The sequence below is a fragment of the Fusarium oxysporum genome, chromosome 3 (genome assembly GCF_000149955.1).
Source record: "Fusarium oxysporum f. sp. lycopersici 4287 chromosome 3, whole genome shotgun sequence".
In the NCBI taxonomy this organism is placed as follows: domain Eukaryota; kingdom Fungi; phylum Ascomycota; class Sordariomycetes; order Hypocreales; family Nectriaceae; genus Fusarium; species Fusarium oxysporum.
The window spans coordinates 2,692,279-2,705,812 of NC_030988.1; the positions used below are offsets into that span (position 1 = coordinate 2,692,279).

The 13,534-nt window shown below is 47.3% G+C and overlaps 4 protein-coding genes across 4 annotated transcripts; 3 read left to right on the plus strand and 1 right to left on the minus strand.

Annotated features, from left to right (window-relative positions):
- Positions 1-29: 29 nt before the first annotated feature.
- Positions 30-1,607, plus strand: FOXG_06562 (uncharacterized protein; the record flags this gene model as incomplete). The annotated part of the gene is made up of 1 exon (XM_018385241.1): positions 30-1,607. One exon carries the CDS (start codon positions 30-32, stop codon positions 1,605-1,607), a length of 1,578 nt encoding a protein of 525 aa, XP_018242508.1.
- A 36-nt stretch (positions 1,608-1,643) lies between these two features.
- FOXG_19307 (uncharacterized protein) lies at positions 1,644-1,952 on the plus strand (the record flags this gene model as incomplete). The annotated part of the gene is made up of 1 exon (XM_018399514.1): positions 1,644-1,952. The coding sequence occupies one exon, from the start codon at positions 1,644-1,646 to the stop codon at positions 1,950-1,952; it is 309 nt and encodes a 102-aa protein (XP_018242509.1).
- Positions 1,953-6,166: 4,214 nt separating this feature from the next.
- FOXG_19308 (uncharacterized protein) lies at positions 6,167-7,051 on the plus strand (the record flags this gene model as incomplete). Its single annotated transcript, XM_018399515.1, has 3 exons — positions 6,167-6,513; positions 6,590-6,822; positions 7,005-7,051. The coding sequence occupies 3 exons, from the start codon at positions 6,167-6,169 to the stop codon at positions 7,049-7,051; spliced, it is 627 nt and encodes a 208-aa protein (XP_018242510.1).
- Positions 7,052-11,162: 4,111 nt separating this feature from the next.
- Positions 11,163-12,911, minus strand: FOXG_06563 (uncharacterized protein; the record flags this gene model as incomplete). Its single annotated transcript, XM_018385242.1, has 4 exons — positions 11,163-12,414; positions 12,473-12,586; positions 12,649-12,719; positions 12,774-12,911. 4 exons carry the CDS (start codon positions 12,909-12,911, stop codon positions 11,166-11,168), a joined length of 1,572 nt encoding a protein of 523 aa, XP_018242511.1. The 3' UTR covers positions 11,163-11,165.
- Positions 12,912-13,534: the final 623 nt, after the last annotated feature.

Below are 13,534 nucleotides of genomic sequence, written 5' to 3' on the forward strand. Positions count from 1 at the left end.
TTATATTACTCTGTCTATCGTCAAACAACATGGGTGACATCCGATCTTTTGTCCCGGACTCCGCATCCCAGAACTCCAATGTTCTTTCTATCGACCCATACGCCTTAGTCGAAGCCCTTCTTGGCCAGAAGGTTAACAAGCCAGCATCTGTTGGCTCCGACAGCCTTCAGTCGGGCTACGATGACCTTGATATGAAGATTGAGGCTGGACTCCTCAGGGAGGGGGACATACGCCCCGATTCGCCGCCTAAGGATGTCAGCGTCGGTGCTGCTAACCCGTACTCACTCGTGGAAGCCCTCCTCGGCCGAAATATTGACAAGTTTTCGATAAACTCGGCAAAGATCATATCCAACGTCCTGCAGACGGATTACGATGAACTCTTCGACATGAAGCATTGCTCAGTGCTATTCGCCGGGCTAAAACTCAACGAGAAGGAGAGGAAGGCAGAGAAGTTGTCTGAGAAAGACATGAAAATCTTAAATGAGCGGGACCTCATGACTCCTGACCTATCAGGGGTTCAGCAGTTAGACGACCTTGAGAAGATCGGGCTGAAGGATCTGGGTAAGACGCGGGTTAAGGTGGCTCGCATGCAGAATGGCAAGATGCACTTGATGCTCCACGCTGACTCCTTAGGGAAGACGGTTTCCAACCGTGAGGTGACAATGTCCATTAACGAGCTAGTCAGTCCATTCAGGATGCAAAAGGGTCACTGGATACCACCTAATAGCTCGTGGCGCGATATGTACGACTATTTCTTCCAGAGCGTCAACAAGCGTCTCATTGGCGATCTTACCATGTTTGAGATTGGCGAGAAAAGAGAGACCATGCGCTACTTTGATGATCCCACGCAGGGTTGTGCCAGTAACAGCTGGCTGATTGCTGCCTTGTTTTCGGTCTTCTGGTCCGATCCTATTATCATTAACCGCGCTACTCGAGTCCACTACGACAAGAATGAGAAGAAACGCCTCGCCATCAAGTTTCACGACAAGGGCGGCGACAATAACAGCAAAACTGAGACTGTTGAGGTCAATTACGAAATCCCCATCAACAACTCGAACAATGGGCCCCTGTACTGCCGCTCCAGCGACGGAGCTGACATTTGGCCATCGTTGTATGAGAAGGCATTCGCCAAATGGATCACTGGTAGCTCATCAGAGCAGCCCGACATCACCCAGACACATTGCGGCGACCCTGTGAAGGCCATGGCACAGATCAATGACCGGGAACCCCACTACTACAGGACCGAAAACCATTCAGCCAACGACATGTTGGGGTTGGTCCGCTCCAATTGCGTCAACTTCAAGACCATTAACCCTATGACTGCCTGGACCTACGCCACTGGCCATATGTACAGAGGCAGTAACGTCGTTGCTAACCATGCCTATTCTATCCTCGGCTACACTATCCTTGGTGACAAGCAATACCTTGTTCTCCGCAACCCATGGGGTGTTAGCGAGCCGATCGGATTGAACAGCTACCCAGGGCTTCTTGAGCGCCTCGAGCCCAACTTGTGGCACCCAGCTTCCCTTCTTGACCACGGAGGCCTGTTCGCTATGGAGACAGAGGCTTTTAAACATTGCTTCGCCTACGTGGGTGTTGCGAAATAAGTCGCAGAAGAGCAAATACCGCACATTTCAGATTGAATGACTGTACCGACTTTTTCTCATTTTAATCGCTATCCCTGTGGTATCACGTTGTCACTCCTCAGCCGGTACTCATTCCCGGAGACAGCCGTTGCAGAGTGGGGGAGAGAGATACGAGATAACGGCAAGCAAAGTGAATCAGAACCGGAATTTGCAGTCGAGAACAATGAACATGTCTTTAATTACCAACGCGAGGAGTACTGTAACGGGGCAGATTTGAGGCAAGGGAAAAAGGGAAGGAGAAAAAAACCAAAAAAGTGGCAGCGGTGGTCAAGCAAGGCAAAGGGTGTTGCCCTAGCCGGTGGATAGATGGCGGGTGGTAAGGGTCAACAGTCTTGAATCGTGCTTGCACGCTACTCTTCAGCAAAACCTAGAGCCTTTAGCTAGGTGAATAGTTGGTCAATATGTCGACAGTTTGATTTGGAACATATGAGTTGAGAATATGTTGAGAAGCTATTGCCAAGGCCATCTTGTTTGAACAGAGAGTCACAAACCATGGCTGGATTGCTACAGATCATCCAAACCTCAATCACCAAACACGGCAAGAGGCAAGCAGTGAAGTAAATAGTGTGACCGTAAATAAGACAATATCATATTTGATATCGTATTGCATGTATGGCATTCTTATACGGTACAGTGCAAGCAACATCGGGGACCGTGTAATACAATACAATACGATACAATACAATGTATTACGCCCGGCGGCCTGAAAATGTTAGACTGGTAGACCTTGACGAGGACGTACGCTTCATCAAGATATAAAGAGTATGCAGGTGAGCTGTTAGAATTTAGCTTAAGTAAAGGAACTAGCCAGTAATGCGACTATTATAAGTGCCATATAGAGATAAGTAGTTCCGGAATACCCTTGCATAAATCTAAGTCAGATGATAGCCCGTTAGACTAGTATCGCGAGGATAAGTGTCGCAGGGTAGGCATTAGTAATCTAGCTATATGCTTTAAGTAACTCTGCGGGATGGAATACCCCGCACAAGAGATAACTTAAGAACAATCAATCAACACATTTGCTGCTGCTCAACACAATTTACTTTAACCCTTTAAGCACGCTAAGTGCGACACCGACTTATCCTCTCGAGGTATATGAGCTTAAGATGCAAATTTTACAGCAGTCGGGGTGTAACTGCCCTCTCATGCAGAACTACCCCGCCCATAAGTCCCAACGGTATGTGAAAGCGTTGATAATGGAACCGTGATCAGGGGTCTCGTCACACGTAGGGTTATCGCGGAGATAACCTCCCGGTTGTTCGATGCACATTGAGGCAAAAAATGTCAAACCAACAGCCGGCAGCAGGCATGAGCGCTGCAGATTTTGAGCTTTTCCTTTTTTTCTTTAGTGCCCTTTTTTCTTTCCTATTTACCTGCCACTAGGTCAGTATCGCTGGGTGAGGAATCAGGCCGTTGTGAAGGTGGCTGACTGAGCTAAACGCTCGGGAGGATAGCGTGTATGACATGTCATCATATGGTAGGTACCAAAGATTGTGTCGCACAAAGATGTCTGAGGTCATTCCTCCGCATCTCCGCGGCGTGTATTAGAAGGACTCTCAAAGTAGAGGCCAGAGGCAGCGGCGAGGACGTTCTCGATATGTATATAAATTGGGAGAATAGCGTTTAATGAATGGACGAAATGATAGGATTAATCTTATACTAAAGATGACACCTCTTTGCCTGTACCTTTCTCATTCTCAAACGCGGAGCCTGGATGTGATCCAAACCATGGTCTCGGGTGGGGGAAGCCACACCTGCAAGTTCAATCACCACGTTGGTATGTGACATCGCTTTTCGGGGAGATACTTCTGCGCGTTGACCCTTAATCTAGCGAACTGATGTGGAGCTTAGGGAAGATCCATCCTGCCCTGACCCCTGCAGCAGCCTTGTTACCACCATCTGCTTGCCTCTCAATGCAACGGGCTGCTTTTGGACATGCAAGCTAACACCTGTCATATCTGGTCCTTCCAAAATCCTGCAAGGCCCCGCACTTTATTTTATTTTGTACTACGTAGCATACAAGATCCAACGTGGGCAATCCAATTCAAGCCACAACATCTGGCCACCCGCGGCCGTAGCTGTGGAAGTGAGGGGGCCCTTATTCAGGGCGAAGCTGCAGAATTCTGCAGATCTTTTCCCATCAACATATTTAGCTAGATCGACAAGGTGGAGTCATCAAGGCTCGCCCTGATCAACATTGCCCAAAGTAGCGGAACGCTTAGTTATGGTGGGTCGGTGTTAAGACTTGGTTTAGTTTCTGAGGTGTAATGGGCCCGTGCCCGAAGCCCCAACTGAAAACAGGATCACGTCCTACTAGTACTGGGAAAGAGACCGATTTGGGGAAAACAACCATCATCAACCAACGTGTTCTGTAGGGAAAACTTGGCAATCGTTTGACCCCGAGCGACTCCATGCGACTAAGACCTTACACAAGAGATGCTCATACTGCGTGCTTCCATGCCATTACCGCGTGCCTGGTAGAGTTAACCCGAAGGCGTTTCTAATAGCGCTGGCATATATATTAAGCGACTGACCCTGATCATGATACAAATATTTCCATTTATATAACTCATGGCTAAATTCCAAAATGAAACCTGAAAATTCGAGTAATACTTCAAGCTAGTAATAGTTGAGATTGAAATAAGTTAATCAAAGATGCATAACCTATAAATATAAAGATATAGTTATATATTATATGTATTTTTTACGAGATCACGAGACGATATATAGCCAGATATACGTTATGGCTTATAGCTAAAACCATCCTTTCATTGAGAGGCAAGGGCCAGGCCGCTCCATCTAGATTGTCCCAAAGCTTTGCTGAGGACCTATCACTAGGCATCGACCGGTCGTTATATCCTTTAGTTCCCTCATATTAAATGGCTCGTGGGCCCAATGCAATTGTTAATCACTCGTAGAACTGGTTGCCTGACTTTTGCTCACCAGTGAAGCCGGGGTGTTTGTGCGACTAACACACTTTGGGACGAGAATCAATCCATAACAAAAACCGCGCAACTTCAGGAAGACCATGTGAGTCAATTTACCTATCTTCTCGCAGCATCACATTGTCTGGTGTCATGATTAGTTAAGACTGATAAGTCATTCACTGTAAGAGTTAGTGCAAGCCCTTCCGCCTCTAGAAAGGGCACTATGACGGGTGAGACAGGAGCTAGCGATAAGACCTCGTCCAAGCGTTCGGCCCAAACTCCTGAGACTAGTGTGTGTTAAACAAGGGGACTAGATCACTCCAGTAAAGCCATAATTCGAAAAGAGTCAAGACCATTATCACAATGTCATCGAACGAGGCTAGTGCGATGACATTTCAGAAAATGTTGCTCTTATCGATGTACCTGAACTCGGTATTAGTTGAGCTTGCAGGCTTGTGGCGAAGCGTGTCCTCTGGCCATCTATTATGCTAATATGTCTTTGTTCGAACTGTGAAACTTGTATAAACCCCACTCACAGCTTTGATGCATTCAGTACGCTTGATGGAACTACTCAACTATGTCCTTACCGAGCAGTTGTTGTTCACCTTGACCAGGCCCCAATGACGTTTCGTGACCTGTGATGCTCATCTTTGATAGTCGATTGACTTTCGCCTGTCTCAGATTTAGTTCTTTATCTTTTGGTAGTTGGAGAGGGCGGTTGATAGGAAGCGGCCCTAGTGGGGGACGGGCCCTGGTGACTGAGCTATGATTTCCAGCCATCTCTCCTGCCGACAAAGCCTCAGTGCCGACAGTGACAATAAATTGTGCCGCGTCACGTAAGTGAGGAGTAATTGACAACCAATGCGCTGCCTTTAAAAGAGCATATGGTATGTTGAGGGCTTGAAGTGAGGACCCAATGAGGGCAATAATATTTACCGGCCCTCTTCCTACGCCGCTTTCAAGATGCCACTCCGATCCCTTTCACGTCAATGCTCCCTAACCTCGGAATTTAGTACCCTTGGTTTACTTCATTACCCTTCTCAACTGCAATGATCCTCTCTATTTGTTTGTCCTCAATATTTATACTCTTTCAATAGTTTTGCTCGACTGTTCTGTTTCTCCATTATCGCACCTTGATAGCAATTGCTTTGCCTAATATGCATCCTACGCAAAAGGTCATCACTGACACCAACAAGTCTCCTTTAATACAGGTCTTGACATTGATGTTTCTCGTCATCTTCCTCTTGTCATGCTCTGTCCGCATAGGAACCAAGATCCGTATGATCAAAACCCTGAGGGTCGATGATATTCTTACCATCGCCGCAACTGTGTGTAGAGACCTAATAGCGCGATTCATGAAGCGAGATCTCTAACCATCCTGCGCTTATGCGCGAAGCCGCAGGTTTTCGCAATTGGACAATCTATCGCTATATTCATAGAGTGTGATAATGGACTGGGAAAGCCAGCTAGTAGACTGGACTCCAGTGAAATTGTCATATTACTCAAGGTAGATATCTCAGCTGCAACCCGCAAAGCCATGGATAAAAGATCTAACCGAGTCTATGAATATAGAGCCAATATGCGGCTAACACCATGTTCATCGCCTCCGTGTTCTGTTGCAAGCTATCATGCACAGTTGGTCTCCGGATGATGAGCCGAGAAAGCCAGAGATGGATTGTTTTTGGCTTTGAGGCCATCGTTGGCGGGTGGGGAGCTTCTGCACTTATCGTCAACCTCTTCCAGTGTGGACTACCTACGCCATGGATATACACCAATGATAAAAGATGTATCGACCGAACCGCTTTCTGGACTTATTATTCCATCACGAATATCACCACGGATATTGGTGTTATTATTGCTTTTTGCGAAAACATTCTGAAAATCCAAATACCATGGTCTAAGAAGATTTTGGTCATGAGTGTTTTTGGCAGTCGTATCCTGTATGTTTTACTCCCGCAATGGTGATGGATCTGTCTAGCTTGTGTGCAGCAGAAGGCACTAACAACGACGGAAAAGTGTAACACCTGCAATTGCGGTTCAAATCTACCATTCCAACAAGGCATTCGCTTCCACCGATTTCACCTTCGTGAACTGGAAAGCTGCTGTCGCTTTACAACTGGTCCAGTGCCTCTCCATTGTCACTATTTGCATTCCCAGCTTTAAGCCCCTTTTCAACAGCCTAGAATCCAGCCAGATCCATATTGATGACCTTCGACAACAGGGCAAGTCTGGCAGCAGCAGCTACCTGAGTAAGAGGCCGCGATATAGTGGATATAGGTCAAGTCAAATCAGCCCTTTAGGCACCATATCACGGACAATGAGGTCAGCTGAGGAGGTAACTGTGACTGAATCGCAACTTAGCACGGTACACGAATTGACTGACTTATCCAAGTCAATCACACGAGGAGCTATAAAACTGACGATAGAGCAGAAAGGAGGTACTTGGGACGAGCCATGCCGCACGAGCAACTCAAGTGAAATAATACTCATCCAGCAAATATGTTAAGTTGAGGTGCAGAGCCTGCATGACAGTGCTTTTGAGCAATATTGGGGAGAATCTCTCTTTTCCTGTTGAAGGAGTGCGAGACTCTGGTTCCCACGCAGGGAAACATTATAGACCAGCGTCATAAGAGGAAGCTCGTCAGGGGACCGAGCAGCTTGGATCCCATGTCTTGCCAAGAGCGAGATCGATTGAAAGGCTAAAGCGGGAAGAGAGATTAATGCAATACGACGTTATGTAGGGGGCCAGGGTGAGGAATTTACCATGTAGACGAACCATTGCAGGGATACAGGTCATAGAGACAGGGCTCGTACCCATTTGGCCCCTCTTCGTCACAGTAATACTTAGAGACGGGCAGTCTTTCAAGAGATTGCTTGTATACATAGTAGCACGGACATGGCATGGGAAGATGAAAAGGGACCAGGTGTCAAGTTGGCCGAATTAGTTAGAGAGAAACAGATCAATGAGAAGGCTGCTCATGGGGACGCTTTGATCTGGAATGAACATGAACATGTTGGCTTCCCGGTGTCGCGTTTGCCAGGGCTCCTGGGATTATTGTCGCCGCTTTGTTGCTTGATGGACAATCTGTTCTCGAAGGTGACCATCTGGTTAAGCCAAGATGAGGGGTAAATCTCCATTTTTGGAGTCAAACTCACGCGACTTGGCCAAATTGAGTATGCATAACATTCTCCCAAAAGTTCCACCTAAATACTTTTGTAGGACAGCTGAGAAGACAGAGAGGTAGCAATAGTAGTTGGTTATCGGAAAGTTTGAACTGAGGACGTCGCCGCACTGACCTTCTGCACCCTCTAAGCCGGGATGCCACCTTCGATAGACTGCTGCCACATCAGGGGAGCCCTGGGCACGTTCAAGAATCAAGTGTTGGTTGCCGGTTTCCATATTTACGCATGGGGACATTGGAGCAGGGTGCTGGTGGACCAGGGAATATAATCCCAAACTCGAGCATCGAACAGCATCAACAACTCTTCGCCTTGAAGGGGAGGCGGGGGCTATGTACACGGAACGACCTACCTTTACTGCCATTCTTACGTTGTTCAGGACTCCCAACTCCCATCATTTTTTTCTCCTTCTGTGTTTTTATCTCTTCCATCCTGTAATTCTCTGGTCCTTCGTCTTCAACCCATTCATTTAGTAAACTCGCCTTCCGCTTTCATTCGCTGCGCTGTTATGATAGGTATCGACGTATGCTTTTCCCGTACTGAATTTGACACTTTTGCTATGACTTTTTGACATCATTCGATTGATCATTTTATTCTCCATTATATAAAGAAAACCACGTCTCAATTGGAACTTGATTGCCAGACGACTTAAGGTTCTAATTGAAGATATCTAAAATTGTTGAATCCTGGTGAAGATAAGACCGGCTAACCGGAAGACCGAGCTACCGGTTGGAGAGCTGTCTCAGCACTGTAACAACCCCTCAGATAGATCATTACTAAACAGATAGAAATAGGGTCCTAACCCAACCATCAGAGAAAACGGGAGGGTGCATATTTTCACTCCAATATTTGACAATTAGGCTTATAATTTTATAAAGTAATCGCGGACACGCTGGTGCGATCAGAGCCCTACTTGCGAGAATTGTTCACCATAGACGTCCATAATGCCAACAACCATCAGGCTGTAACGACGGAATGACGTCCCCTGCAGGGCTTGAATGTCACAGTGGGTCAATTGGTCAATGATCAACGCTCGGGCCTCCTTGGAACGGACGCCAGTTGATGAGCTGCCCCTGCAAACTTGTAGCTAGCCACATCAGCTAGGCAAAAGCAATATGCAATACGGCTGGCAAAGTGCATGACCGCTTTGGCGTTGTCGCAGCTTTGCGTTTCAGGCAGCAATGGTTTAATGACATTTGGATAATGTGAGTTGAGAAAATGCGTTATCTTGTCGTTTTATCCACCTTGCCTGCCGCCGTACACGAAGCAACTCATCGGTATATATCGTGCAAGGCGAGAGACTAAGCTCGGTTACAGCCAGCACCTGTAATGCAGCAGGAGGTTTTCTTTGAGAGCCAATCGGTAATAAAGATCATCTGGTCAGGACTCAAGGATCTCCGCGGAGCGGGCCGGTCTGCCCAACGACGACTTGATGCTGACATGGTGTGCTGGGTAGGCGTGTCACCTCACAACTGAGGAACATACGACAGCCAATGATTACCCATTCGTTCCCATCGTTTCGAATTGCCTGCCTGCATTTATTAGTTTGTCACAAATGTCACTGCACAGCCGATGGCCCTGTGCATCCGCTACGTAGTCAGCTGCCCGTTATTAAGCCCCTCTGTGCGGAGGAGCATGTGTCGAAGTCTGCCCCCTTACCCCACTGAAAGGGCTGCTGTGGCTGCAGCCGGTCAAGCAAGCCGTTTTTTAAGCCTTCGACAGGGTTTGCATCAAAACCGAAAACGGCAATGGATCGAGGTTGTTTTCTCTTTCCCCCAAGAGCTTCAGAAATTGTCCAAACCGGCCGGTAATGCAGAGGGTTTCGGGTCAGCCAGCTCCATCACACCATAGCAGTCTTTGATATCCTTTAGCACTTTGCCTTTTAGCTGATGCACTTGTCGAAAGTGCAACTCGATGCTAGCGCCGGGTCGAATGGCTGATTTACAGAGCCGACAAAACAGCATCTGATATTCCTCGTTCAAGTGGATGCAATCCTCCATTATTGCTGGATTGATGCAGATGTTCGCTTTAAGTCTATTTATATGTCTATCAACAAGCTACTCCTTGCTGTGTAACCCTTACCCCAGGTCGGCGCTAGCTAACCATAAGCACCAATCAGCGATTCGGCTTCGACTAAAGCGATAAAAGCCTAAATATGTTGATCCCGCAACCCCGTTTTGGTGAACGATTTGACCCAAATCGCCTGCAAATAGAAGATGGATTACAAGGCATGATATGGTAACTAGGGCCTTTTAGAAAGCCCTAAGCAGCCAGCCTAGCCTAGAGGCCGAGGAAGAGCGAGGTCGAGGAAGAGCCACTGGTCCAAAAAGAGACTAGCCTCCGGGTCGACCTAGCAGTTACCTTGGGAACAATCTGCTATTTCTATAATATCCAAATCGTCGCTATCTCCAAGGATTCTGTTAAAAAAGACCCTTATAGCACCCTTCGAGAGGCTGCAGAAGAGAAACGCAGAAAATATAGGTCCCTAGGTGCCTTTTTTCAGCTCCTCATCATCTCAACAGGTGGCCTTATGGACCTTGAGACCGCCAAGACCTACAAGAAGCTTCAGGAGCTCGTAGGTCCCTTTGCAGCTAACCAGCTAGATTCCTCTATTAGGCTTGCCCTCATGAGGGCTAGGGCGACTTCAGCGGCTTCTATCCCTTTGAGTGCCACAGCCCTTAGGAAGGTCACTCGCCCCACTTAGCTTAGTCATAAGGTTAGTACGTGCAGGGTACCGGAAGTTTGTGAGAGATTTGCCAAGTCTGTAAGGTAGCTCTTTGTAACAATCAAAACTGCTGGGACTTTTACCATCATACAAATTAGCATGTGTGGAAAAGTACTGTTAGTTTCATTTATCTTGATTGGCTCTGTACCCCTGTCGTGACCCCGCCTAAGGGCTGTGGCACTCAAAGGGATAGCCCAAGATATCCTTAGGAACCTAGCTAGGTCGATCTGGAATACCTCTAGAAGGTCTTCCTAGAAGGCTAATAGCCTTTCTTATCTCTACTTCTCTTTTGTCTATTTCCTAGCTTTTTCTCTTATATCTTCTCCTTTCTCTTATAAGTCTTTTTTATCTCTTTCTATCTTGTTTATCTCTATAATTCTCCACTCAGCTTTTAAGCTATGTCTTATTTAGTAGAAAACACTAGGCCAGATTAAGCTTAGATAGTAAATACTAAGCCTATCCTAATCCTAAATACTAACCCTATCCCAACCCCAAGCTTAAGCCTTTCATGGTTAGACGAGTCGAAGTAACCTATGGGCATGGTAAAACAAGGGCTGAGGTTTATTGTTCAAATCACCAACAAGTCACAAAAGGCAATTGATACGGGAAATTGTTAGATTCGAATCTAGACTAACTATTTTAATGTAGAAGATCATTTTGCAAAGACTAGACTCCCTATGTTGACCCTTACTGCTGAAGCATTCGGACGTAGGCGACTGGGCCTTCGTAACGGTGAGTACCACGGAAGACGTAGTATACCAAAGAGGACAACGCTACGACGCCGTAGATTAGAATACTCCAATTCATCTGTGATGCCGTCGGGTTGGGGTTACCAGGCATGAATGCCAGGACGAAAATGACGACCAGGAAAGCCTCGGAGACGATGTTTATCGTGAGTCCCCATCGACCAAGACTGAACTTGGATGGCAGAAGCGGGCTCTTTCTACATCGTCGCCATATCATACAGCCGATAGAGACCATGTAGCTCGAGAGAAGTCCTGTTGTCGCCAAAGAAGTGATTGAGTTCAATGCGACAGCAGAGCCGATGTTGATAAGGGAAAGAAGACTTGAGATTAGGAAGGTCGTCAGAATGGCATTGATGGGGACATCCCATCCCGCTGGGACCTCGGAGAACCAAGGACTGAATGGAACGGCATGATCTCGCGCAAATGCGAAGAGCTGACGCGACGATGTAGAGACCATGGTGAGATTGGAGAAGGCAATCATAACGACAAGGATGGATGCCATGGCAGTAGCACTGGTAACTGACTGCGTCGAGTTGTAGAAAACCTGCATGAAGGGCTGACCTGTTGGAGATGTGATGACCTCTTCAAGGTTACCTATGCAGAAGCAGTATGTGATAACCATGATCCATCCGAAAGCACCATTGAAGAGAGTCGTCACGATCATCGAACGCGGCAAAGTACGACTCGCATCGTGCAGCTCCTCGGACATATGGACAGCAGCATCTGCACCCAGCAGTGGCAAAACGCCTGCAAGAATGCCGACGAGCGTCGAACCTCCTATACTATTCCAACCTCCGCCATCGCTGAACTGGGTAAAGACAGCTTTGGCATCAGCCATTGGCGAAAGAACCCAGAGAGTAACAAGGATGCCAAAAAAGGCGAAGACGTGAATGACCAGGACAATAGCTTCGATCAATGGCAACTTCCTGGCTAAGAGGATATTAAAGAGTACCGAGAACGCAGCTATAGCTATGGTGAGTAGCGTGCCGTGCCATGGCTTGGGTTCGTAACCTGGGTTATTCAGAACGATGAGGCCCTGAATCTGGGTGCCAGTGATGAAGGCAGAGGATGCACACGATGTTTGCCAGCCAAGTACGCACATCCACCCCATGAGATAGCTGATGAGCTTCTGGTACTTTGGTGGCGCGAATTCGGAAACCCAATGGTATTGTCCTCCCGTCGTTGGTGCCCTGCACAAAGTTCGCGTCAACAATCTGACCCCATGTTGTGTATTGGGAGGATACTCACATGGAAGCCATCTCGGCCATGGAAGTGTTGACGAATAAAAATCCCATCCAGCACACAAAGAACATCCAGATCGTACCAGCAGTGCCGCCGTTGACGAGTCCGATAGTCGAGACACTTTAATTGACAGGCTTCGTTAGCCAACCGGTGACCAGAACATTTTTATCTGCATCCTTTACCTTAAAGAGAATTCCCAAGATGCCATTAGAATCATGGAGAAGCCGAAGATGGACAAGAAGCGAAAATTTCTCTGGGTGATGTCGCGTTAGCCCAGGACAAAAAGGTTACAGGTATTGGTACGAACCGTCATTTCTTGAGTTTTGCCCATACGATACATGTCGGCGCGATCGGCCGCAGTTCCTTTCTTCTCGTCGACATTGTCATTGATGCCGATTGGAGCATCGTGGTTGTTGAGGGATCTCTTGTCGTCGTCAATTGACATGTTGGCGGTATTTCTTGACTGCTTTGACGGCATAGCCAGATGGAAGAAAAGTAAAGGACAAGAAAAAAAGCAGAGAGGGAGGCAAATAAGGCTCGGTAAGAGGAATGCAGGAGTGCGGCATGAACGCGCTTCAAGGTGTACATCCGATCCAACAGCTGCTTGTTTGGTTGCCGGCATATCCATCCTAGTCCAATTGTTATGTACAGCACCTTTCAATCCTACAGGGGTTCAGTCCGCTCGGGCCTAGACCAGACGGGAACCTCCTGTGCCGTCCCGGACTTCGGCAGTCCAGTAGTGCGGGCTTTTATGATGGTCTGATACCCTGGTCGAATATCTCTCCTGGTAGATCAAGGTAACATGTATATCAAAGAAAAAAATACGCCATTTTCTACATAACAGGGTATCACAAATGATACCTTTAAACAAGCTGCTTCTCACATATTAATCTGCATCATGTTTCAGCTAACAACCAAAATGGGGGGCTCATGTCTCCTCATTTCGTCCAGGGTCCTCGTATGGATCCATGCAGCCGCAGATCCAACAAACAAAGCGTAAGCAGCCACAAAACCAATGAACAAAGCGCCAACAGCCAACAGATGTGGGTACGGTACTGGGGAGACACT